Genomic DNA, 27,360 nt, shown 5'->3' on the forward strand with positions numbered 1-27,360 from the left:
ATTACCAGTAATGATCATGATATCTGTACAGTGTTTTCTCATCAAGATGTAGGGACGCTGCCCAGTAATTCCACTGTAGCACTCTTCTCCTTGCAGTAAAACTACAAAAATCCAAATCTGGAAACAATATAGTATGTATAAAACTCAGCAGAAGTTGAAATGAGATGAAGGAAATCCTCATCTGAGCCACTGCTAGATGCATATAGGTCTCAAGGACATATTACAGCATAGGCCCATCCTCCTTTTTTCCTTCTCACTCTATGACTTGCTCTGTTATCTGCATCCTCTTCACGGCTGGGTTCCCTGAGTAGCATGCCCTGGCTGTTTATCTTGAAAACAGCTCAGTCCGTGGATGGGAAAGTGAGGAAAGTTCATCATAACTGAATGACTTGGTCATGCAGAAAGTATCTGTTTTGGGAGAAAGCTGCTGTAAGTGGTGAGGGAAAAATTAGAAGCAGGAAAACCAAAAGGGAAAGACTGCTGGGACAGAGGGATGACATGGGCAGAAACACAGTTACCTGCTGACCTAAGACAAGTTGGTGGACTCAGCAGTTAGCAGATTTTGTGGTGTTCAGATATGAACTGTAGATATAGCCAGTTTATAACTTGATGTTATTTAGAGCAGGTGTTAAAGAATGCAGAACAAGATAAATCTTGATAAATAGTGGTTCCATGAAATGATGTGTGTTGTCTGCAGTCTGCTGGGCAACCCCAGTTGCTGTCATCTTCTGATGTTGCATATGGGCTTTTCTGGTTTGATTGTAAAGCTATGGTACTAGGTCTGATCCACAGATACAAAAATATGAGAACTTTGTGTCTTGTTTACATTTATTAATTAATAAAAGAGAAAACATTTAGTTTATCATCTGTCTGAAAGGGTGAAGTCAGATAATCTCCACTTATAAAGCTGAGATGTCAAAAGAGATTTTTACTCCTAAGACATTTGCATTATACTGGCCTTGAAATCTGTTCCTTTACTTCCTTTCTGGAGACAGTACATGTTGGAACACCCTTGGAGACATGCCTGTAGGAGCCGGCCAGTTTGGTTTGCCTCCATCGCTCTGACCCTGTTGGATTACATGAGTGTTTCCTGGGTGAGTGGTCCTACATTTTCCTTCTTTGTACTAGTAGGGGTTCCAGGGGAGCTCTTAGCTTCCAGGTATTCAACTGCTCCATACATCACCATAGACAACACAAGCACAGACAATAAAATGTACAGTTTGATGTAGACTTGCAGTTTGGTACTATAACCAAAGGCAATGACAAATCCAACTGATTCCCAGAGACGGTAATTGGCAAAGGCAGCCTCCTTGTGTTTCTCAAATAAAATTCCATAGAGTCCTAGAAGGAGAGAGAGACATGGTTTGTGAAGATTAAGTCTGAAACCATATATTTTCTGCAAAGGGAATCAGTAGACCACAATGGTGAAGATAGACCCTTCTTCATAAATGTCAGAGAAAGGGAAATACAAGCTTTGTCTTAAAACATTTTTGCACTCCCAGGGATTGTTATAAGTGAAATAACAGAACAAAAAAATGACAAAATAGAGAATATCAGAGAAAAAGGAAAAGAAAATGGGAGGAAAAAAGAAAGGATGGGTTTTGTTGAAGTAAGATGGCAGGAAGTTTATTTTTCAAATTGTCAGCCACAAAAGCAAAGGTTTTGGCACTGACAAGTAAGTAGTAAGAGGAGATGGCCAGGAATGGCCCTTGACACTGTAGCGTCCCCATGTATAACTGTTGGTATGGTTATACTAAGTCCTTACAGGCTTTCAAAGAACAGGCACTTTTGTGTAGGGACAGGATCCTTAAGGACCAACTTGCTCTTTCAGTGTGGGCTAGAAAGGATCAAAGAACCATAGGGACCTCCCTGCTGCCATCCTTCACCACTTTTGTGGGGAACCTGCATGGACCCTGCATGCACTGTCTACCTGTTCTTCAAACCATTTCTTTCACCTGCCTAAGAAGGAGATTTGCCTCTCTGAGATAACGGAATCACAGAATGTTAGGGATTGGAAGGGACCTCTGGATATCATCTGGTCCAACCCCCCTGCTAGAGCAGGATCACCTAGAGCAGGTTGCACAGGATCATGTCCAGATGGGTTCTGAGTATCTCCAGAGAAGCAGACTCCACAACCTCTCTGGACAACCTGTTCCAGTGCTCTGTCTCCCTCAAAGTGAAGAAGTTTTTCCTCATATTGAGATGAAACTTCCTGTGTTCCAGGTTTTCAAATTTTCAGCTCTTGGATCGGTTATCAAAAAGAATATCCTTGATGCATACAGAACCTCTGGACAGCAGCTGGAAAACTTGCTCGACATAGAGACCTAGTTAACCTGATCATCCTAATGCAGTCGTGTTCACTGGAAAGCTCCCACTGAGTTCAGGTAGCTGCACACCCACAACTGGGAGTCAGGGAATGATTCCCAGCCTCTGGGTCTGACTGGTTGGGCACACAGGGAAGGGGAGAGCACGTGGTTTCCTCCAGGTGCTGAGCTAGCATCAGTGGTGATAAAGAAGTTGGAGTTTCCACTGATTCAGCTGTGGCGTGCAGGGAGGGAAGGGGAGGAATATCATGAACCTTGACTCTTCTCACCCACTTCTGTGTCTAACAACACATCTGTTTCAAATATGCACATTCAGCCAAAAGGCACAGAGGAGTACAAAGTTCTCTAGAAATCTGGGTAAGGTCAACTAACCCTTTAGTTTTGTTAAGAAGGGGAAGACATCATCTGTATGTAAAAATTCACTGCTTCCTGATGACTATGGGAGGACATTTACTGAATGATTCAATTCAGACATGATGGAAAACCCGGCCAAGTGCAACACAAGATATACTTAATTCATTAAACTGCCCGAGTGTAGTATAGTGTGAATTATTTGATAATCCTTCTTAGTTTTGCCTAATAAATGAACAAGTACAAGTTGTTCATACAACTTTGCTGATATGCCCTGTGTTATCTTCTGAAAAGGCATTAGTGAGGAGAATTTAATTTAGGAAGGTTTCTGATGTGTAAAGATTCTGGCTTTCAGCTGGTACCTGCTTTCACTTGCTATTTTGAAGCCTTCATTTTTTGATCAAAACAATGGAGAATTGAGTGGGGATCTAGTCCAAGGTTCAGCTATAGGAAAGGCTGACTCGGCAGGAAGGTTCTTGTTTCCAGGATGCATATATGGTATTAACTAGCAGTTACAGAGGAGCACAATGGTGGTTTTGCCTCAAATCTAAACATTTATCCCTACCACAAATGCTGTTGAGTGCAATGTGGTGCAAGTTGCCTGGCTGAAGCTTCAGCAGGATCTGCCGAGCTGGCTGAGTGAAGAGGCTGCCAGCTCTGAATTCTTGCAGCTCACTTCCATGGAAATTATCCTCCCTGTTTACCAGTGCCCATTTTCCCACTCCTTCCCCTGGTACTAGCAGGCATGGGTATGTAACAGAACTACTGGAAATCATTTGAGTCCAGGTTTATAAACTTTCCAGACTGATTCATATCCTTGCTAAAGATACCTGGAAAGAACTTTATTTTACTGCAGTCTACCCAGTAACTCTGTGCTACACAATTGCTGTGCCCCAAGTGCAGTTATTGCCAGGGGGGTAATAATAGCATCTGTGTTCAGGTTAGATAAGAGAGGGCACTACACACTCTGAAATGAAGCAGCTTTCACTGGAAATAAATGACAGTGTCCACACACGTACACAAACATATTAGGAAGCCTTTATAAAATGAAGTGACTCACCTACTGTGAGCCTATATATCCTCTAGGGGGAACTCCAGTATTAACTATCTATGGCAGGCCAAAGTAAGTTGTCTTTGATTATCATAAAATGCCTTAAGTATGCAGCACAATGCCATTGTATTTTTTCAGTGGTTAATCTACTGAGGCCCAAGCAGCAGTGATGGGAGCTTGCCAAAGGAAGGACCACAGACCTCAGTCCCCAGTGCTGTTTTAGAGGTCTTATCTCACCTCATAGCCTTTGGAGCTGGGAATTTCTCATGTGATGTATATCTGTATAAAACTGATGAAGGGGGGGAAGAGATTTAGTCCTAAATGAGCATGTCAAACTGAAGATCCTGTTCTGGGATGCAGCATTATGGAATAATATCACTGCACCTCTGTTAAGATTTCATGTCATCACTTGGTGTTTCATTGTGACAATGTGACAAAGCAAACTCTTTATAATTTTATAACTGAGAGATGTAGAACAGCTGAAGAAGGTAAGACAAAAAAAGATGCTGTGCCAGCATAACGAACATTTGGGGTTTTTTCCCAGATAACACAAACGTGAAATTTTCATAAGTACCCTGCAGGAATTTGGGAATGGAGATGACTTGTTACAGTGTTGTAATAGAGGTCAGTCTTGCCACAGCACCGCAGACTTCACTTGCCATCAAGTAAGCATGAAGCGTTGTCCACCATTTATGCCTCATCCTGGGATGGGAACTGCAGCCACTTCCCAGCCACCTTCTCTGACACTTAGGTCCTCTGTACTTATCCCTTTTCTCCTAACAAGGGTATCAGGTCCATCTTTGTCAGTCATGCAGGGACCTTACTGAGGAGATGTCCTTCTCAAAGGACAGTTCAAATGTATGTAAATCCCTGAAGAAAGGGTGCAAAGAGGATGCAGTCAGGCTCTTTTCAGTGGTGTCCAGGAAAAGTGGACAAGAGGTGATGGGCACAAACTGAATCTTAGGACATTCCCTCTGAACATCTGGAAAAACTTTTTCACTGTGAGAGTGACTGGACTCTGGCACAGGTCGCCCAGGGATGGTGTGGAGTGTTCCTCCCTGGAGATATTAAAAAGTTAACTGGACATGGTCCTGGATAAGTGGCTCTGCCTGGGTTGCCCTGCTTGAGCAAGGGGGTTGGACCAGGTGACATCCAGAGGTCCCTTCCAACCTCAGCCCTTCTGTGATTCTGAAAGAAGCCAAGTGTCTGAGGGCAAGGCTTTCTGGAAAAAAGAGCAGCAGAATAAAGGGCTGGTCCCTTATCCTAGTGGAAGAATAAGATATGGCTCTCGAGAGTGTTGGGAAGTAGCCTGATGAACAATCAGGAAGACTGTGGCCGAAGAAGCAGGAAATGAACAACTTTACTTCAGAGAGAGAAAATCCTCACTGATGATGTCCTTCCATGAACCTGAATAATGAGAGCACTGATTTAAAATTGTACCAAAGGCACAAGGCTGTGGATTAGGATGAGAGAAGATGAGAGGGTGTCCCTTGATGTATGTATTAGCTCTTCTCTAAGACATATGAGCTGGAGCTTGTGGAGGAACAGAGAAGTTTGGCTGGTCACTTCCTTGTGTGTAGAGGCTGGCACTGAAAGGAGATCAGTGCTGGGCAAAGGCCTGTGGTGTTTTCCCTTTGGCTCTCTAGGAGGAAGATGATAATTTATCTAGTGGGTGAAATCATATAAGCTACTGAAGCAACCAGAGGGACCAGAAGGAGGGAGGCCAAGACACATAACCTGATGTGGGCTCAGATGAGCTAGTTCTGTCACATGCATATTCCTATGGCATCTGCCAAATACGAATTTGAGATAGAGGAAAACAATATTCATTAAATAAGAGGCAAAACGCAGGAGCAGATGGGAGAGCATTTAACTGTCTTACTGACACAGGCATTGATTTAAAAAGAGTGTGACTGACAGTCATCAGCAGACTTTGCTTTAAGTCATCACAGACTATGGCTCTTTCTCACTGTCTCCAGCATTTTGGAGTCTGTCTTTAGTCTCTATAAGAGAACTTCCTTGAGGGATAAGTTTAAATAATCCCTGATGGAAATTGATTTGTATGATTGAGAGCAGCCCTGAGGAGGAGGACTTGGGGGTACTGGTGGATAAAAAGCTCAACATGAGCCGGCAGTGTGCGCTTGCAGCCCAGAAAGCCAACCGTGTCCTGGGCTGCATCAAAAGAGGCGTGACCAGCAGGTCGAGGGAGGTGATCCTGCCCCTCTACTCCACTCTCGTGAGACCCCACCTGGAGTACTGCATCCAGCTCTGGGGGCCCCAGTACAAGAAAGACATGGAGCTGTTGGAGCGAGGGCCACAAAGATGGTCAGAGAGCTGGAGCACCTCTCCTATGAGGACAGGCTGAGAGAGTTGGGGTTGTTCAGCCTGGAGAAGAGAAGGCTCTGGGGAGACCTTACAGCAGCCTTCCAGTACCTGAAGGGGCCTACAGGAAAGCTGGAGAGGGACTGTTTACAAGGGCATGGAGCGATAGGACAAGGGGTAATGGGTTTAAGCTGAAGGAGGGTAGATTTAGATTAGATGTTAGGAAGAAATTCTTCCCTGTGAGGGTGGTGAGGCACTGGAACAGGTTGCCCAGAGAGGTTGTGGCTGCCCCCTCCCTGGCAGTGTTCAAGGCCAGGTTGGATGGGGCTTTGGGTGATGTGGTCTAGTGGAGGGTGTCCCTGCCCATGGCAGGGGGGTTGGAACTAGATGGTCTTTAGGGTCCCTTCCAACCCAAACCATTCTATGATTCTATGATTCTATGATTCTATGACTCTACGATTCTATGATTTTATGATTCTATGATTCTATGATCAGCTCATTATCTGAACTGTCAGTACATAATAATTGTACTGTATCATAAAGCAGAAGAACATAAAAGATGATGAGAAAAACTGTAATGCATCAGATAAGAAGTCCAACGGTATACTTCCAGTAACAGACTCCTAACATAAAAGTGTAAGAAATGAGACAAGTATACATCAATCTTTCCCCCTCCAATGCCCTCCTGACTCAATCAAAGACATAGGGACTTTCTGAGTTGGAGATTTCATCTGGACCACTAGGCTTTAATAGCCTTCAAGAACATTTTCCCCTGAAGTGATGTAATCCCAGCTTAAAAACATTTACATTTTTGGCAATGAATTCCATACTTTGATTATGCATTGTGTGAAAAAAGCATTTATTTTGATTTCTATAAAGCCTGCTGCCTGATAACTTTATTTGATACCACTAGTTTTGCTATTAAGAGAAATAGTGCATTTCTAATCACCTTCTCCATATTACTAATGATCTTACTGACTGCCTTCCTTACTTATCACTTGTCTAGGCTAAAGTGTTCTAGTTTGTTTGTCTTCCTTAAAGTGGAAGTGTCCCATGACTCTGCTGCTTTTTATTGCTTTCTTATGCCTTATCACATTGGATTATGATTTTTGAAATGGAGCAAATCAGAACTGCATGGATTTACTTGGTTACATAATGTTGCTCTCTGTGGTTTTCTCCTTCATTTTTTTTCTAATAACTCCTAACAGCCAATTTGCTTCTTTTGTTGCTGAGCTATGAGGTGATTTTTTATCCAGAGTGCTCTCCTTTATTGCAAAAGACAGACTAAATGTGTCACTCTTCTTAGTTTTCTAATTTTCTTTGAAATACCTATACTCCTCAAGAATATTTATTCTGAATATCCATTAGCATCTTCTGCAGTGTTCTTCTCTCTTCATCTTGGAAAAAATTGTTTAATGAGTATTTTACTTTCTTCTTCTCAACTTGTTCTTATTTCTTCTACTTTCCAATGAGCTCACATATTTCTTTTAGATGCTGTCTTAAACCCATTATCATTTTTATGCACGCGTTGTTTTATAAATACAAACATGCAGATTTTTCTATCTCAAGAGAATACATTTCATTGTCACCAGGACTTACCATTAGTTTGTGTCTGCCAAATGGCATCAGCTAGGCCCCAAAGAGCAGGGAATACGAAAAAGACAGCAAGCTGCTTAGGATGAGGTTTCCATAGCAGTAATGCTATTATACAGGCCATGTTTGTAACTGTAGCTGTTGATTTAGAAAGAAAGAAGAGAAATATAAATGCAATTACAAAGAGGACAGATAGTGGTAGATGACACTTTCAAATTCTTCCCCCAACTAGAGCACAAGGCAATCTGAAAATCTTTCTGGTTCGCTGATATTTGCACTGACTGAGTTGGTATCACATGAAATGCAAGACAATGCAGTCCTTTGACAGTCTTTAATTAATAATTCTGAGCAGCGTCCTGAGCTGAGAGATCCTCGGCACTGATATGGCTGTTAGCGCAAAGGACAAGAACCGCCACTGAGTAGGAGAAGGGGCTGCTGAAAGACTTGCAGTCATCATGTGAGACATGTGGGAAGGGGGAGGAAGCACCCTCCTGCTCTCCTTACCTAGTCCTTAAACGTAGATTTCCTTTCAGGGCCAGAGGAGACAGTTAAGGATACACAGAGGGTCTGGTGACTTTTTGTCTGTCTTTTAAAAAGTGGTTTGTAAGTGAGTCACTGATTCCTCCCCCCATAGGCACACCTTCACAGGTTGAGTACGAAGACTATTAAACAGAACCAAGAAGTTCAGAGGTCTTGCATTACTAACACTATAGTTTTTGTTGTTGTTGTTGTTGTTGTTATTATTATTATTATATTATGTTTTTTTAATCTAAAATGAGCTTTGTAGAGTGAGACATACAGACACATGCAGAAGAATCTCTGAACTAGTGACTGTAGCATAAAGGACTCTATATTTCTTCTTCCTTGCACAGGTTTAAAATTCCCTGTGGAGGAAATGCCTAGAATGTCTAGATGCACATTGACTCAGTCAGTGATGTTTCTAATAATACAGATTACTGTGTAGTGGAAGTAATGTATTAGTACACTTCAGTATAAATAGCTTAGTGGATACAGGGACACAAATGAAATATTTCTTGGTATTTTTCTGCCTCCATTACTCTGTTACTCATTGGAACAATGTTGTCTGGAGAGGGAAATGTTCTTAAATATACAAATCTCATCTCATGGCAACCTGAAAATTACTGTCCCATACACAAGCCCTCAAGTTATTCTAGCCTGACATGCTGACGTATGACTTTCATTTTTCTCCCTTTAGAACAAGTAGAGAAAAGGACATCAGGCCAAACTTCAAAAATTTTCCTGAAATTCCAGACTGGTTGCTGAAATTTCCAAGTTCACCTTCTCCTGGGACTCAAATCAACAGCGTATCTCATGACATTCTCAGTTGCTTTCTCTCCATAAAGTTGAGGAGGTTTCACCCCAGTGGAGAAATCCTCCGCAGGTCTAGCGTAGGCCTCAACATCTGTGTTGTAAGATCATTTATCACCAGTTGCGATAGAGCTATAAAGCATCAAAGCTGTAGGGTACTTTCTGAGTAGATGGCACCCTCAAAAGCAGGATGAACTACACCACCAGCAAAGTGATGTAAGGCAATGATCTCAATACAGTGGTTAACTGTGCTGCCTCTCTCCTCATGAATGAGTTTGCCTCCAGATTGACTTTGGTTTTTTAATTGATAGCTGGCAGTGAGCTCTTATGCATGCAAAGGGGGGAGCACTGGAATTGATATATTACATGAGGTGATCAGTCCTTCAAGCAACCATTACATACCTAATGCAAACAGAAGTTTTCTACCCGTGAACTGAGAGATCTTTCCAAAGAGCAGAGAGCAGAGGGAGTTTACAGCTGAAAAGCAGATCATCGCATAACCAACATAATGTATCCCCAGGGCACAGGTCACATAGGTCTGGAAGAGAAGAGACAGTGGTGACACATTTTCTTCAGTGAAAATATGCAGCTAAGGTTCAAGGGTAAATATATTTGGTAAATAGCCATCATGGATGAGATCAAAGGAGCACAGCTACAGAGTTTGCTGACAAATCTCTGGCATATTGACATAGTTGGCCTTCAGCAGTGATATTTCTAATCCAGTTCCCAATCAGACTGATGCCATGCAAACAGTAACAAGCAGGAGAAGAAACAAGCACTGCTTACTATGCAAATAAAACTGCTGGAAGTGGCACTAGGAATTTTTTGCCCTTCACTTCATAGCCCAGGAGGTGAAAATTGACAGTCAGCACTTCAATCATTACAGAGCAGCTCCCAAGAACTGAAGAGGACCTCATCTATAAAAGCATACAGCCAATGGAGGTAGCCATGGAGTGCCCCTTTGAATCCATTCAAACACAGCAGCAAACGCACTCTTCCATCTGCTTATATGCAAGCTTTGAAAGCTTAAGTGTCAAATAAGCAGCTCAGGAAGTTTGCCTCCTTTCTTTGGAGGCTTTCTCAACAAATGTCTGGAGAACACATCTGCTGTGTGTCTAGGTTTGTAGAGGAACTAGAGGAGCAGAGGTTTTGACCATTTCAGTCCGTCAGAGTTTGGACCTGTTGCTCTAGTGATTGGTGAGGGCTTTCAGCCAGCCCCATTGAGGGTTTGCCCTCTTACCATAAAGGTTCTCAAAATAAAATACATGGTATGTGTGCTGACTTGCACTTACACAAACTCTAGGGAAACCAGAAGGAAGGAAGATATAAAAGCTTTGCAGACTTCTGGCTTTCCTCCCAGTTTGTTATTTACAACAAGCTGAAGAGTTTGAACCTGTAGCTCTCTGCTGTGGCCTCCACTGGTGAGTTAAACACTCTACAGCATTCTTTTTAAGGCTGTTCCAAGGGACATATTTACTGCTGGCCTCTCCTGTTTGAAGATGTCACCAAGAGTTCATTCAAGCAGAAGGAAGCAGTAATTTAGTAAACCACAAAGCACCACTGAAAACATCCTCATTTGACAAGTAAATATAGATCAGATGCAATAGTAAGACACAAAGGCACAAAAATCAATCACACACAAATAGATTTTCATTGTCATCCACACCTTTGTGTAGTCACCAGAAAGAAATCCCTGTTCAAACCCACTGTACATTGTCAGAGGGATTAGAAGACACTGTCTTTTATCTTTAAGATGCTGGAAAGTTGCTAGGAACGTAGACCAAAAGGATGGTGTCTCTAGTATTTCTTTCTCAGTCTCTGCTTGGTCAGATTTGATCTGGTCCAGAAATATAACAATCAGCAACACAGCTAGCACACCACTAGCTGCAAAAACAAAACAAAAAGTTCATGAAAAAATGAGGAATGCTGGAAGAATGATGGGAAGTCGCTTGCTGCTGTCATTGTTCTGACTTAGTGCTTAGCTCTCTGTGGGATGTTTTGGCAGATGCATCTGATTCCGCTTCAGTGTAAAGGCCATTTCTGTGTAAACAAGAAGGCCTGATCTACATTCACATCTTCTGCATACAGCTGCGCACCTCGCAAATCCCCTCAGCTTAACTGTGACTGGCCTGCTGTGACAGCCGCCCGGCCAGCTGCACGGCCGCAGAGGGTGATCGCTCACCCTTCCAGGGCAAGCCAGGGGTCGCGGGGACGGGGAGCTGGCCAGAAACAGCTCCCTCGGGAGCTATCAAAAGGCTTTAAATCAACACGAGAGAGGAATATTCACTTCCAGTGCCAAGGTTTTCATGGCTAGGGGGGATCTTCCTTCACATACATGGAAAGAAAAATAAAAGGCTAGAAGTAGAACTGCTGTCTTGGATCCTAGTATATGCTGCTTTTTTTTTTTGTTTTTTTTTTTTTTTGTCAGCTCGGAGCCATGCTTTGAGTACAGAACATGTGCTATTTTAAAGATGATAGTGAGCAACTCTGGATGACTTCAAAAAGATGGAAGTTACAGCTTCCATAATTTCCTAGCAGAAGCAGCATATGAAAGAGTACATGGAGTATTTAATCAGAAAATTATCGTGTGTATCAGTCTAGGTTTCTTGCTTGTAAAGTGAATCAATACAATTTTTTTCATGTTATAAGAAGATAACTGTGGCTCATAATATACATTAAGCAGCCACAGATTCACAACTGATTGCTTCGTTACAGATGCAAGGCATGATTATGTTTCCTGTCTTACTTATGCTGACTAGAATTCCATCCATGGAAACAAGTGGCGTTCCGAGTAAGAGGAGAACCAGGCACCTCTTCCCATCCACATTGCCTGTTTAACGTGCTCCTACGTTACTGTGTATGGGCATGCTCTTTCCTGTGAACTTTTAATGTCCAAATACATGAGCATATTTAGATTAAATTGGCCTCAATTTTTTGTTGCTTATTATTTCTCATCCATGTCTCCTAGAGTGAAATTGTATTCTCCAGTGTCCTAGTCCTCCACTGTGGCTGAGCTGTAAACCCTTCGTGATGTAAGTCGCTGTCAGTTCTACTAGGGTGTTTATTAGTGATTGTGGGCTGACTGCAGGACTTATATGGGAGAGAGCAGGACATCCACATTTGCAGGACAAATATTCTAACAAATATGTCAAATGAATCAAGAGTGATTATAGGAGATAAGTAACTGCATGGCTTAATAGTGGTTGGTATGAACATAAATAGAAACATCCACGGTCCTCGAGAAAACTAAACAACAAAAGACTTTTCCATTATTGTCTCCACCCAAGCTGGGCAAAATATGTATTCAGCAACCAAATAGAGGAGACATTTTAAAAATGTCTGTGAATGAAATATTTAGCTATTTGGTTTCCCTCGAGGTAGGAAAAGACATATCTTTTATTAAGAGCTTAAAAGAAAAATGAAACCCTACTGACGCGGGGTCAGTAGACAGCAGGGTTGCATCCATTTTGCATGAGCGAAGCCTAAGGGAGTGCTGTGTGTTAGTCATCAAATTTAAATTTAAACTTGTGAGCCAAACCTGCCTTGAGCAGAAAGGCATCAGCTCCAGCACACTCTGGAAGGGAGGTGGGGGGATATTGTTTGCATTTTCTCACCAATTAGGAATGGAGGTTGGGGAAGGAGGGAGGGTTTGCTGCGATGCCCTTGTCCGGTGAGGGCTGGCTCTGAGCAGATCACATACTCTGTGTTTGAGTGTATGACACCTTCCGTGCATCTCTCTCAGCATAGAGAGTACATCTATGTGCAGAGACTGCAAAGATATTTTAACAGAGCTAAGGTAACATATTGCCTTGCCAGATACTTCCCCTTTATTCAGAGAATAACTTGTTTTGAGCTGGATACTTTTTGAACTTTCCTCACTGAATGAATCTTTGCACATTTATTTTTGTCTTTTCAATTTTTCATGGCACCAGCCTTTCCTGTCTTTGATTCCTTTCTAGCCTTATGCAAGGGAGGTCTATAGCAGCTGTAGTTACTAAATGGGAGACATGCCAATTCACCTAGTGCTTCTCGTTATCTTCGCCTTTCACACTAAGGTAGTATAATTCAAGCATCACAGCTAAGAATTGACTGAAGTCGTAAAATCTCAGCACAGATCCAAAAACCTCCCCCCCAAATGACCACATGTTCTGGGAGGCATGGTTCGGGTCCACCTCTAATTACAGTGCATTTCTTGTGCTAAAACTGTTTTACATGTGGTAGGACACCTGCCTGTTCTGATAGGCATCCCCAGGTGACTAGAAGTTGGTGAGTTCAAGTACCACTAGCTGGGCTGCTCTTTGCATCTTGGGCTTCTGCATGCATATATAAATCTGCCCAATGCCCACAGTAACTAGTTCATGAGAGCTGAGTGAATTTAAAACTATTTCATGCATAACTGGATAAGCTGCTGTAATCCTCTAATTGCGATGTGGGCATACTTTTAATTCTAGTCTGTAGAGCAACATTGACTGTGGGTGAAACAGTGGGGTGACCATATTGGGCTTCAGCTTTATTCCAGGTGCAAAGTGTAAAGAATGTCTTGCTCCTTTAGACAAAAATGACACAGGGCTGGCACAAAGCATTGGAACCTATTTAGGAAGGAGTTGTTTACAGCTCTGACATATCCTATTTCCTTTTAGCAAATTGGATTGAAGGAGGAAGTTGGAAACTTAATCTGCAAAGTCATGCTAGGCTTCACAAATAGTAGGTTCCCCATCAGTGACAGTCATTAAAGATTGTGTGAATTACTTACCAGTGTAAATCCCTAGCAGAGTGTAGATTAAGGAGTTGGAGGGTTCTGCTGACCCAGTGGCGTTAGTGGTATCAGTCATGCAGTCATATGCTCCGCAGCATGCCAGGTTTTCTTCCGAGACTTCCACTAATTCAGTAAGAACCAAAAGAAAGGCAGGTCAGGGGAGAGATCAGATGAGTGCACACTATACGTAATGATATAAGGAGAAGGGAATCCAATGCTCGGTAATTGGTACTGGCTTCGAATCCTTCCCGATTAGAGATGTTTAGCTTCAGAATCCCAGTTTAACACACAAAAATTTGGTTTAACAGAAATAGTTGCTCAAGACAGAACACTGAATTGATGGTTACATGTAGACTTGGACTAAAGCCAGAGGCTGAAATCTGAATCCAAGCTCAATTTGCGTATTCAAAGTTCCAATATGTATCTGTACCTCTTAATCATAATACCCCACAGGACAGATGCCTCAGTGTACACCACCACTGAAGCGATACAGCCAGAGCACATTATCACTCTCCAGATAATTTCTGTATGTGTTATAGGAACAGAAATCACCCCGAGACACCTTTTTGTTTTATAAATTCAAATTACCATTACCCACTAATGCAGTCTTCCAAGAAATCAGCTTTTCCTGACTTTATTACTTTATTACTGGCTTTATTACTCTTTGAGTACATACTTGAAACTCTATCAGTTTGGCACGGTTTGGAGTAAGACCTTTGCTTTGTTCAATCGCATCAGTGTTGTGCTGGGCATGTGTCAAAGCCACACACACGCGTGTACTCACGCACCCTGTGTGTCACCACGACACGGTACCCACTTCCTCCAGTACCCTCTCTGTAGAGAAAAAACTGCTAACCCAAAGTGTGAGCCTGAATAAGCTGTGTAGTGGGGAAGGATGATCAAAAATCCATACAATTATTTCAATGCTTTCACTGCAGAATTTGTCACTGGTCCAAGCATAATAGAGGGCAATATACTGTACCTTGGCTGATTCCTTAAGCAGGACTTGATCTATAATTTTTCAATTAGGGTTATTGTGTAACTACTTTTAGTGTGTTTTTCCTCATTGCTTCCAATCAAAGCTGCTGCAGTGTGAATCAGCTGTTTAACTAGCTTCATAAACAACTTTAGGTTCAACATCAGATAAAACTTAATAACATAAAGAAAATCGTTACCTTATTATAGCCAGTGGCTACCGCTACACAGTTTTGAACAAACAGACCCTCAGCAAAATTACCATATGCAAAAGGTGAATCACACTAGTAAAGCGTGGAAGTGTGCAAAACAAGTTTTTATCTGTTTGTGCGTCATCTGAAGATGAAGATGCACATGCAATTAGTGATATGGAAGCTGCAAGGCAGGATTTGCTCCATTCCTCTAAATAAGGCTGCAATATTGATAAGTGAGAAAGGATGACTCTTGTAATTTACATTGATTGCTGTCTTCTGTTGTAGTATTACCTCATGGTGTAGCTTGCCTTGCTGCATCTGGATGCAGTGATGCAGGCAATATGTCAAGTGTATACGCATGTCTGAATTTTATGCATTTTGATTCTGCAGATACATACCAGATCTTTGCAACTGCTCAGTGAAATTATACATTTTAAGTATATGAACAATATGGGTAGATACCTTTGCTGCACTGTCAGAGGAGAGGAAAAGAAGTGAGTGACTGGAAATCCTTACCCCCTTGTCCCCCAAGAAACTGCCTCTAGATTAAAGCTGACTCTCACTGAGAAGGCACAGTTGGGAAGCTTATGGTATGACTGCTCATCACCGTTGTGAAGATATGCAAGGCCTGTGGCTTTGAGAGCTGTTCACAGCACACCGCCCAGGAACACAGCATTTCCTGAAATCCTGCACCACAGCCTCTGCCCTGCAAATGAAACCAGAATGGCCGTTCCCTCCTGAGACATCGTGTGGCTCGGTGATCAGGTCAGGAGGGCTGTGTTGCACTTAATGCAGTCCTTTAGCATTCTGCTTTGCTGGTGTTTCATCTATAGTTGCTTGGATTTAAAGGAAGCATGATTCTCCATAAATATCACACCTTGTGACAACTGCTTTGCCATAAACTCAAGGATTCAAAGATTAAAACCTGATGCCAGCTCCCTGACATTTAGTTTTAACTTAATACCTATTTGAATACCCTCCAGAGGACATAGTGTTTAACTGAGACAGGGAAGAAAGGTAACTTCTTGCTATTCATAGCAGCAGTGTATATGGAAAGCTCTTTCCGTGTCCATCCTGTTCTGACTTTGACAGCATAGGAAAGGCATGGGAGACTGCAATGATAATACACTGTAGCACTTTGAATCTCTAAGGTGGTGTCCAAGTATTAATTTATCTTCACAACTGCCCTTTTAAAGCTTACACCAATTACAAGCATGGGAAATGAGGGCAGCGCTGTTGAGTGATTTCTTCAAGCTACATTGGCATCTGCTGTCTGAGCCTGAAATACAGCAGAGGAGCCCTGGCATGCAGACTCCTGCCAACAGCTACTTCTATTTCTTCTTGACAATTCTGTAAAGCACTCATTTGCAGCAAGCACCAGCATCAGCTTGAGTAACCTTGAATGTTTAACAGCAAATTAATCCAATACTACAAGCTTTGCAAAAAGGCTGCTTCAGTGTTTTGCCTTTTGTTTTAATCCACTTTAAATAGAAGTCAGATGTGAAAGACTGTCACTACCAGCAGCCTATCTACGCTTTACAACACAGGAGTGGAATTCAAAAGGAATTCAATAGACATCTATTTGTGAGCTAGTTGTCTGAACTCTCTTTATAGCTGATGAAGAGTTGATAGAAAATAGACACTTCCAGAGAGCAATTTAGCCCATCTATTTCAGACATCTACCTTCAGATGAGCTAAGTCACATCTGAAGTGCCCATTTCCACTGACTATGAAGGCAATTGAGGGTCACCAGCTTGGCTACAGAAATCTACCTTTTAACCATCTAGAACTAGCTGTGTTTATACAAAGAAGCACCAAGATTTTTAAATACATTTTACCTTTGTTGGAAGCTTGGCTAAATATCAAGGATGAGATAAGATTTCCCCAGATGCCAGAGGACTGAAATATCAGAAAGAAGACCCCAAAGTATTGGTTGATAATGTCCTTCCCATTTTTTCCTGCTTTTTCAGCATATGAATTGCCAGCAATGGTGAGATAAGTGCATTTGGCAGACCAGAGCGGTGCTCCTCCTAAACCCAGGATCACAGAGGTAGGGATTAGCGTGTACCTGCCAAAGAACACTTTATTTAGCATAGTTATCAGCCATTAGCATAATAATCATTTGCCTAAAGATCTGGATGCAAAAATAGACATCAAAGAAATAGATTTACCCTTTGTGTGATTCAATAAGTATACTAAATGGAACCAAGAAAGGGCCAGTCTTATGAAGTTTAGGATGTGCAAGCAGTCCCAGCTGTGTCCAGGGGCTAGGCTGGCTAGGCCTGTGCTCATGCGCCCTATCCTCTTGTAACGGAGCATTAAATTGCACCTGCGCTTCAGAAGATGGATCACAGTAACTTTCCTCTGCCGAGTTGCATCCCCTGCCACCAGAGAGCAGAAGTAAATTGTTCATCCCCCTCTGAAAGGGCAAGGCAGGAGCTGACCTCCTCCTGTGGTCCTCTATTCCCAGAGCCACTGGCTGGAAGACAGCCTTCCCTTCAATCTTTTTAAAAACAGTCCTAAAAGACATTTGGATTTAAAATGAAACTTCTGGGGTTTTGTTTTGTTTTGGTTTGGTTTTTGTTTTCTTTTTTCTGAATGGAAATCTCTGCTACACACATGAGTTAGAAAAGCAGCTTCGGGTGGGTGGATGGATGCATTCATTCTGGCTTTTTGCACATTTTCACCTCGCTGCTTCATCTGCTACTGGATTTATTTATCCCTGTTTCTTGCAGGTAACACCTTTTGCATCCAACTTCCAGATCCGCAACACAGGTAGAGTAGGAACTGAGAAGAAAAATAATAAAGAACTTCTCCCTTGCTGATTTTGTTCAAGCACAATAGACAGAGTTAAAGTATTTAAATTGTACCAGCTAGCATAGAAGTTCCCTAAGGAGAACGCGATGTAGCAGCACATGGAGCCTGCGATGGTCCACTTGCAGCCCAGCTTCTTGATGAGGACTGGAGGGAGGAACATGGACGATAAGATGAGTGCAGCATAGAGAACACTTAGGGAAGCAACACCCAGGCCTTCTTCTGAGTGGAGACTGCTCTGCATGGACAAAACCAGTGGTTGAGACAAATTTTATCACAGGCACATGTTTCTATGGTGTACAGAGAGTGGCTTCAGGCAGCAATAGACACACGGAAGCTGAGGCTGGGTATTACTGTCTCCTTTCCCCAAAGCATCCTGATTATGGATTTATATGAAAATATGATACAGAATCAGATGAGGATTGCTTAGATTCAAAACCTTGGTAAGTCAGACTTTTGATTATTTAATGTAATTCGTTTGAGTTTCTCTTTGAAAGCAAGCTGAATGAAGGATAACCTCTTTTCTTGGCCTTCCCTTTTTGTCTCAGGCAGGAATATCCTCAGATCTGCATTGCAAGGGCTGACTTAGCAACAGTGGAAGATTCTTTGCTTTAAACTACAGGTCTGATAATTTCTAAATTCTTCAGAGGCAAAGGTCCAAATATCCTAATATGCTCATAGGAACCCTTTGTAGTTGGAAGTAATTGATTCACTCACATTTTCAAAAGGGAGGATTAAGATTTTACTGATCTAAACAGGTTTTATATTTTTATGCTCTAAAATAGTTCTCTTATCTTGCTACTGTAAAAGTTGCAATGAGAAGATCAAGGTGCTGCTTATCAACATTTTCCTGTTAGTTTTCACTAAAAGCTTACGTGATCCGGTATGATTTTGGAAGAGGGGAAGGGAGGGCGGGGGGTAGCACTGGAGAGCGCTGGAGGAGAGGGAGGCTGCTGGCAGCTGCACCCAACACTTCCAAGCCCTGCGGTGGCTGCGTGGTCTGGCCGTGCAGGACCATGGTGGCAGCCATGAGGCTCCCTTGGTGAGAAGCAGGCATCAGGACAGTGAGGTGAGGAGGGAATCTTCTCTGTCAAGCAGTGTCAATGTAGTTGGGAATCGGAATGGTTGTTTTGTAAAAAGGCAAAGAGGCTTCCTGATCACTGAGGTCTTATTTCTGAAATACCATATGCCTGGTTTTGTCAGATACAGCTTCCAAAAATTAGGGGCCAGGACTCCAAAATCATATGATAAGCTTAATTGTTACTGTTTTTTTGGGGGGCGGAATGTTGACATAAATGATGTACATTTTTAATGCTTCTCCTGCAGGCTACAACAGAATAAAATAACCTACTTCTGATTGTGTCTCAGCAAGTCCTCTATAACCATCAAGACAAAGTGGAGGGAGAAGAAGGTGACTTCGTGAATCAGCACCATGGCCTCCTGCAGCGTTAGGGGAGGCTTTATGTTCCAGCACTTAACCTGAGCATGCACCATTTCAGATGGTGGGGCTGACTCATGGTTTCTTGGGTTTATCATTCCCGTCCTCATTAGTCTGCCCAGCTTGTAACATCTCCATCCATTTTTGGGACTGTTTTTGCAGAACTTCCCTGAACTTGGAATTTGACAGTGTCAGCGAGCAGAAAATGTTCAAGGAGAGAAAAGAGAGATGTACAGAGCTAGCAGGGACCTCCTCCTGTAATGAGGTCAACCCCTTGTTATTGCAAACAAGTGTATCGTGTTTGGCATCAAGCTCCACCTTGTAAGCATACAGATTCCCACACCAGTTGGAAAATCCTTCTAGAACCCAATTGGTCAGGATCATCTTTTAATATACTGCCTAAACTTCCTCATGGATGGCTTATATCCATTTATTTGTCATTAGACCAGCAGAGTCTTCTAGTCTGAAAAGTTCGTCCTCATGTTTATTTACTCTGAAGTACTCATAGACAGCAACAGTAACCCTCAGTCATTTAGTATGGCCACACTAAACAAGCCAGCTCTGATGGTATCCTGAATGTTCAAGTCATTCTAGAAACTCCCTCTGCTACTGTGTTTTAAGATGTTAATGCCAATACAAGCCACAGCTGCCTTTGATTTTAAATAATTTTTTTTATTATTATGATACATCATGACATCAGGAATTATTGTATTATTTCATACTTAACATTATTTAATGGATTGGACATACACATTTTTTATTTTACATTGCTTTATGATAATAATAATAAAATCATAGCAATTACAAATATTCAGAACAAACCCTTTCCACAAATGGAGTTTGTTTTCCATTTTTTATTATCTTATTTTCAGACAAATCTCAGAGAAATTTAGTTTTCATTCAAGCAGCTTTTGTGGACCTAAAGAAGTAGCCTGACACAAGTATTCAAACTATGAGAAGTACTAGAATAATATATTTAGTAAATGCTATGGATCTGAGTGAGGGATACAGTGAGGGATACTAACCTGCCCCAAATTGACGTCGTAATCCACCTCATAAAAAATATTGCGCATGCCGTCCTCACAGAAACCAGGGAAAGACTGACAGGTTTCACACAGCCAGCTGGCCTGATGATACACTTCCAGCCAGTGGGAGATGCTCCACTTACCTGTAGGCTCTGGAGTCCTCCATAAGCAGTGAAGAGAAGTAAAAATCCGAAAGAAATGACCAAAACATTCTTAAGATTCCTTTCCATGTTGATTCATACAAGACAAAAGGTCAGCCGGTGTGCAGAGCTGATCCAATTATTCCAGGGGATGCTTTGAGTTGGAGAGAAACAGCTTAGGTTTTGTCGGAAAAGGTCACTTCTCACTGCATTTGTAGAGGAAAGAGTTGTTAATTATTTGAGGATTGGCCAGTGAACTTTACTTTTTCTGATACTGAAAACTCTTTACAGAGTTGTTACTCATTCACCTGTAGTGACTGAGGCAATAACGAGCGCTCCCAAAGGACATCAGTCAGTTTTTATTAGATAGCTATACAAATCACTTGCAACACTTGGACTGACTTTAGTATTGCAGTTGTACGTTATATGGCGCTCTCCTATCACTAGCACAGAAGAAAAAAATTGCAAGCAGTGGAATGCCTGTCTGGCATAAAGATACACAAATCCATGAAGGGCAAAGATTAAAAGATCGTACAGAAATCCATATTGGGCCTATTGCTTAACTAAGGTTACAAAAGCATACTTGGAAATGAGACTGTTTGTGTTACACTGTTGCCTGCACACACCAGCTTTATATCTAGGCAGCGTATCAAAACAAGGCTGCTGGCTGCGGGCAAGTGGGAGAATCTTCACCCGTGGTGAACCCTGTGGCTTTGGTGTTTCAAATTTACCAAGCCGTACTCATGAAAATAATTTTCCCCCATCTTTCCCATCAACTCAGAAGCCAATAAGAAACATGGATTGAGCAGATAAATGAAAAAGCAACTTCCCTTCCCCTCCTCCGGACTGTGGAAAAAACCCCAGCCTTTGTGGGATATGTTTTGCCTTGCCCGTGCTGCCTGGCTCAAGGAGTGAAGTTTCCCCCAGCCACCCAACCCTGCCGCGTTTGCCTCCGCTTTCACCTATTTTCAGAGCCTGCCCTTGCGCAGTTGCGTTGTCTCTGTCCGTGACAAAGTTGTCCTGCAAGTCCTGACTGAGCTTTTGAATATCCCCCATCTGAGCACGCAGTGTCCTCTCCGCCCCAAAGCCTGGCAAGGTGAACAGACCCTTCCTGCAGCTGTAGCAGAGGACGGATTTCAACCTGGGAGCAAAGTGGAATCCAAAACAGTCCATGCCATAACGTTAACATATTCAAGCAGAGGTGGCCTGTAGGGTGTCCGTAGTGTCTAGTGGGAATGCACAGCTAAGACTTGGTCTAAATCCCACTAGATGGCACAATTTTGCTTCCCACAGGGACATTCGAGGGTGAGGGGAGGAGGCTTTAATGCACTAATTCATTTAATACATTAAAGAGGTCACAGCCAGTTTCTGCTTTGGAGAAAATTCCAGTATGTGCCTTTTCATTTTCTTCTTTTGTCTTATAATCTTCTTGAATGAAATAATGCAGAAAACATAATCTTTTAATTCTCTATTGTTAATGGTACTTCTATATTGCAAATCTAGATAGTGAAATGCTTTTTATTTTACAGACTACTATGCTCAGCATGCAAACACTTTCAATTAGATCACAATGCTACTCTTGTTTTGCAGTGTTTGTAATCCTCTACATGGCTTATAAACCAAACTGGAGGTACTTTGGCCCACTGATTTCCAATCTTTTTAGCTTTACGGAACCTTGCACTCTTCCAATGCAGATCCCTGCTTAAGAAATTTACACCCAGTGATAACATGCTGGTTTCTGGTTTGGACCCCTTAGAAATAGTCCGCAAAATTCTAGGGGTTTGAGGTCATAGGTTGAAAACCACTGAAAAAATTAGTAAGAAAATGTAAGAATAATGCTTATCCTAAACAAAAGCATAACTATCACGTGCTTGGGCAGAGGGAAGAACCAAGGATAGTGCAAAGCACACTCAGTTCTAAAAGCCTTTATTTTAGCGCTCTTTCTTGACATTAGCAGTAATAACAACACAGGTTTAAAACAATCAGCATTAACTGGATGCTATTTTTAAAATGCAGTGTTGGATAGGTTATCTGATCAGCACTTCTGCTCTGGAGGAATTCTTAACCCCTAGCTCAGTCACGTCCTCTTAGCAGCAAATGTTGGAGAGCATACGGGAGATGGTGGAGTTTTTTGTGTAGGGTTTTTTTTTTTTCTCTCTTTTCGACTGATCAAAGACGTTTCAGCCTGTTCCACATCCCTTGCCCAGAGCTTTGGGCTATCCAACTGCCGGGTCCTGAGCCCCTCCTTAGGAATGTGCAGAGTCTTTACCAAGGAGATGTGATAAGGCCGAGGATCTCTTCCTTTTGGTACCAGGCAGCGGGCGGCTCTGGCAGGCCTGCTGTGTATCACCCTTGACACCTCTTTCATTCTTTCTGCCAGTCTAACTAAGATTAAGTGAGCCTTAGGAGCTGTGCACTGCGTGTTGGGCTTAGCTTTCACATAGCCACCAAACTGAAATGTCTTGCAGAGCACGATCACAAAAATGGGAGATAGAAGCAGCCGGTTAAATTCGTGACTCCATCCCACAGCCAGTCATGTTTATTTTCCTGTGTTTATTTTTAAAGTGTAAAGGAGGGCAGCCTTTGCTTAAAAGATTATAGCATCAGAAGCTAATCTTCGGGGAGTTTTGTGCTTCATAATTATCATTTCCCTATTTACTCTTTGCCAGTTAAATATATTGTTTAGGCAGTTATTTTAACAACAACAACAAAACAAAAAACCCAACACCCGAATACTCACCATAGGATTTTCTGTCTTAGGAGGCTTTTAATTGATTAGCTCCTTGGTGGTACACAGTGTCCCTTGAGTCTATCTGTGGAAAGGGTGAGTGTTTTTATATCCCAGCTGGCTAATGGTTTGGCCACCCACATAATATGGGCATGTTGCAAGAGCTGTTCTCAGACCTGGTCCTGACCGGCGCTGGTCTCTGAGGAGCTGACACTGGGCAGGAGTTGCAGAGGACAAGTGCTTGCCCATGGATGCCTCCAAACAGAGGGATGGGGAGAGGGGAGAGTGGAGACAGAGTCTGTGTATTCCCACTTGGAGAAATGAAGCTGATTCCTGCCCTTTTTCCATGGTGAAGGCATTGCAGACGTACAAGAGGGGAACATCAGGACAGAGCCTATTCTCCTGAGCTCTAGCAGTACTAGAAAACCCTTAGCATACTGCCTTGTGCTGGAGATCTTAACCGTGGCAAAGCCAGCAGACTGCATGGTCCTTCTTGGTAAGCTACAGAGAACTACCTGGCTCACATTCTGAGCTGGTTGAACCCATGTTGCTGCTATTTAATCCATCCTGTTAGACACATGAGCCCTGAATTGTCTTTCCAGAGATTACTGTGGGGTTGTCAGGACTGTCCTTTGACTAAGGTACCACCACCCCAAATGATCACCTTCTGGGGATGTCACACAGAAGACTATGCATGGACTGTAGCAGTGTGAGTGTCCTGAGGAAATAAATTACTTCTCCAGAGTCTGGGGCACCTGTAAAGCATAAGGCTGGTGCAACAGGCAACATTAAATGATCTAGATGTGAAAAATTTTTCACACTTTGCAGATGGCATAGGAAAGCATGGCTGACTCCTAGGAGATGCCCAGACATGTCCAACTCTACTGCAGCCACTCTTTTTTTTCAAAAGTCCTGTTCTCCCAGGAAATTAGCCTGTCCTGACATACCGGCAGTGTTCCCACCTTCCAGACCAATGTCTGAGTTCTCCATTTTTATTAGCCCCTTCAGAAGAAAAGGAGCTAATTAAAATTCAGGGCTGCTTGGTCCAGGCTGCCTACACAGAGTTTCCTTTCTTGCTGTGAAAGCCTGGCCATGTTGCTGTTTTTCCCCTCCTCCTTCACCTGTGTTGGTGCCCTGCTGATTTTGGAGTTGAAGCAGGAATGACTAAATGTGACGCACGTGCCTTGCAAAGCCCAGCCATTCCTGACAGGGGTGTTAGAAAATACAGGCTGTTACATGTTGAGAGAGGGTCACAACTCGGATGTGAGATTCATAACACTGAGCTGAACAGATCAAGAGTAAAAGCTGTTTTCTCCTGGGAAGGGAGTTGCCAGTCAGAGAAATTCTGCCCACAAAGTCAGAGGAAAAGAATTTTTGTTGTGCAAAAGGCTCCAGAAGTGTGAGTTGCTCCTGTGTGCCTCTAAAGGTCTAAAGATCTCTCCTTCCTCCAGCATTTCAGCTCTCATTTCCAAATTTCCTATATTTCCCTTCTCTCCTTTCAAATACTGCTCCTTTTCCACCATGCAATGCATCCACAGATATTGTCCTTTCATGTGTTCTCCCAAGACCCCTCTACGTGCATGGCTGCATAGACATCAGTATGCCACTTCTGTCTGAATCCTACCTGCTGACGTCCTCTGTCTTTCTCTGGAGGCACCAAACTGTCTATCTCAATCTTCCTTTATGTCGCTGATGAATGCCGTCCTTCCTTACTGCTTTGCTGTTCACTAGCCATCACTCTGCCTTCATCTCTCTGCTTCTCCCTCCGTACCTCATCTCCTGAGCACCAACAGACTTTTTGTTTCTTAAGGGAGTCACCTGAAAACTGCTGGTTGCGTTCCCATCTCACAGGTCGTTACGCTAATTTTAGCCTCGCTGTCTGTAAGGTCCCTCTCCCTCCTCCCTCAACACTGCTCATAATATCTGACAAGGCCCTTTTCCAGCTCCACTGCCTATCCCTCAAGGAAGAAGAGGAGAGATGCCTTCTCCTCTGGGCTGGGAGCCAGCTCATGGTAGAAGAGGCACCAAAGAGAAAAAGAGCAGAGAGGGTGCAGGCCATAAGCTTGAAGGCTGCTGTGATTTTTTTTTTTTGCCACCGTGCAGGAGACTTTCTCCTCAGGGCACTTGTCTGCTCTGCTGAATCCAGCTGTCCAAATAACCAATATTGTTTCTATAGTGAAGGCAGAACTCAGTTTAGGATAGGGTGATGTGATACCGGTCCAGGCTCACTCATAAATTTTTATGAGCTGGTGAAACAGTTCCTTTAAGTGTTGGGCTTCTTATAGATGTTACTCACCTCCTGAGATTTTCATCTCTCTTGGCTGGAGCTTTCAATGCATGAACACATCTATGAGGGTGTTCACAGATACTAATTCTAGCCTAGGGAGAGATTCAAGCATTTTGAAGGTAAGCCCCTGCCCTGTGTAGCAGCTGACCTCTCTGCAGAGGACAGCTAAGGAGATCAGCCTCTCCAGGCTGACAGCTGCCCGGGAACGACCCCCTGTTCCTCAGCGGGAGCTGTCTTGCATTCATTCTCTTATATAAAGGTGCTTTCATCTGGTTCAGACTCAGCCTATTCACACTTTACCTTCTTAAAACTGTTGCCTGAGCACTGACATTGTGCATGTGCCTTGCCCTGCATTTTGGATGTTTTGGAATAGCTGGGGTAAACCCGTTCCTAATCCTAAACTGGCGTCTGTGACTCAGTTGGTAGGACTTAACACCCTGCTAAGATAAACATGCCACTGTTGTGATCTGTGCTTTTATAATGAAAGGGTAAGGAGGCGGATCCTGCATATGAACAATAGACTTTTGTATGGCAGCAGCTCTGAAGTCTTAAGAGCCATTTACTGGAAACTGCTCTACTGCATACTAGTAGTTCACATGAGTATGCATCAGAAATTCCTTGCACACACCCATGATGTGGGCTGGGAGGATGAGACTCTCTCAGCACCTCAAAACATGTACTTTCATCTTTCCTGTTTGGTTCAGAGGTGGCTGCTCATGTTATTAATGTCCACTCTCAAGCTAGCACAAAAAAAAGCATCTATAATGCTCAGCCAGGAAGCCCCTGCTTTTGAAAGGCTATCACAAAGACTTGTGACCAATTTATCTCCTTGCGGAAATAAGAAAGGGAAGGAGAGTGGGGCTTGATCCCCGAGACCATGCTTAAAGGCATATTGGTGTAGACATCCCGGGATGTGGAGGTTCTCACTCTCCAGTGCCTTCCACCTTTCATTTGTCCATTAGCTGCACCCATGGCTACAGACTGGCATAAGAGGAATATTTACCACCTATTTACCAGCCACTAGCCATCAATGTATCTATCTATGGCAAATAAAAGCATGAGTCCCTTCCTCTGTAAGCCTTGCTCTCACTCACTTCTGCTTTCTGTCACTGAATATACTATAACCCCGTATAGGAGCAGGAGCTACCAAGCTGCAAAAATGCAAGCAGAGGCTCTTGAGGCTGAAAAATAATAAAAAAAGGGCTATTCTGTACAGGCTGGTGTGCAGTATGGCATTAGAGAAAGGAGTTGTCATAGGCAAATAAGAAGATCTATTAGAATTAATCAGAATAGGTGATATATGTGATTTTTTGTTGTTTTCTTTCCTGCAGTAAATTTTTATGATGAAACTTCTTCCCTACCCCCAGAACATATCACCAAGTGCCTAGGGCAGATGATTACCTGTTTTACCTGGCCTTTTCTGTGACAGAAAATATGGGGAAGCTCCATAACCTTCTCTTATGGTGACAGAGAGTCTCTCCCAGGCCTGAGCAACAGACTCCTTCCCTTGCCCTCGTACCAGTAAATCATGCAGCCATCCAGGACACTGTTTCTCTACCAGCCATCCCTGACCCTTTTCCTCCCATCCGCAGTCCTGCCTTCTCCCACACACATCCCTCCAATCACAGGCCCATTAGTCTCCATCTCCTTGTGTTCAATCAAATCAAATCAAATTACCTTTTCAAGTGGCCTCCTCTACTTTGAAATTATGGAGCTATGATAGACTTCCCTGGAAACAGGTACCAGAGTCCAGCTGGGAACGTCTTGACAGTTGCTGCTCTGAACAAGCTTCACATTTCCCATCTGTTTTACGGAGATTAGCAAGCCCTCTGTGCATTTCTAATCTTGCACTGATCTTTATAGAAACTGCCCCGGTATGTTTATAAGGGTTGTAAAACTCTTAGCCCATCCTTGTTTGGAAACTCCTCCTCATTTTGTCAGTCCTTATATGAGGCTGGAACCAAGAAACAAACAGTATTTAGGAAGACAGATACATACAACTCCAGCTTTTGCTTATCATCTGAAATAAGAGT

The 27,360-nt window shown here is 42.8% G+C and overlaps 1 protein-coding gene across 7 annotated transcripts; it reads right to left on the bottom strand.

Annotated features, from left to right (window-relative positions):
- Positions 1-603: 603 nt before the first annotated feature.
- Positions 604-27,019, bottom strand: UNC93A (unc-93 homolog A). 7 transcript variants are annotated; one of them, XM_054820223.1, is made up of 9 exons: positions 27,005-27,019; positions 20,316-20,518; positions 17,766-17,947; positions 16,734-16,963; positions 13,724-13,849; positions 10,637-10,854; positions 9,373-9,508; positions 7,648-7,779; positions 610-1,341 (listed from the first exon to the last, which is right to left on the bottom strand). In XM_054820223.1, exons 2-9 carry the CDS (start codon positions 20,400-20,402, stop codon positions 1,076-1,078), a joined length of 1,377 nt encoding a protein of 458 aa, XP_054676198.1. In that variant the 5' UTR covers positions 20,403-20,518; positions 27,005-27,019; the 3' UTR covers positions 610-1,075. The 7 variants fall into 7 exon arrangements, with proteins under 7 accessions (XP_054676195.1, XP_054676199.1, XP_054676198.1 ...); XM_054820222.1 differs by lacking the exon at positions 27,005-27,019 and adding an exon at positions 21,275-21,417; XM_054820225.1 differs by lacking the exon at positions 27,005-27,019 and adding an exon at positions 20,621-20,732 and having other exon boundaries at positions 17,766-17,856.
- Positions 27,020-27,360: the final 341 nt, after the last annotated feature.

Source organism: Grus americana, chromosome 3 (assembly GCF_028858705.1).
Source record: "Grus americana isolate bGruAme1 chromosome 3, bGruAme1.mat, whole genome shotgun sequence".
Classification (NCBI taxonomy): domain Eukaryota; kingdom Metazoa; phylum Chordata; class Aves; order Gruiformes; family Gruidae; genus Grus; species Grus americana.

Coding starts and splice junctions, on each gene's coding strand:
- UNC93A (XM_054820220.1), bottom strand. CDS start 17,425: ATGTCTTTTAGGACTGTTTTTAAAAAGATTGAAGGGAAGGCTGTCTTC. Junction 10,855..13,723: donor TCTGCTAGGGATTTACACTG/GTAAGTAATTCA, acceptor TTGTTTTTGCAG/CTAGTGGTGTGCTAGCTGTG. Junction 1,342..7,647: donor TTGGCAGACACAAACTAATG/GTAAGTCCTGGT, acceptor CTCTCCTTCTAG/GACTCTATGGAATTTTATTT.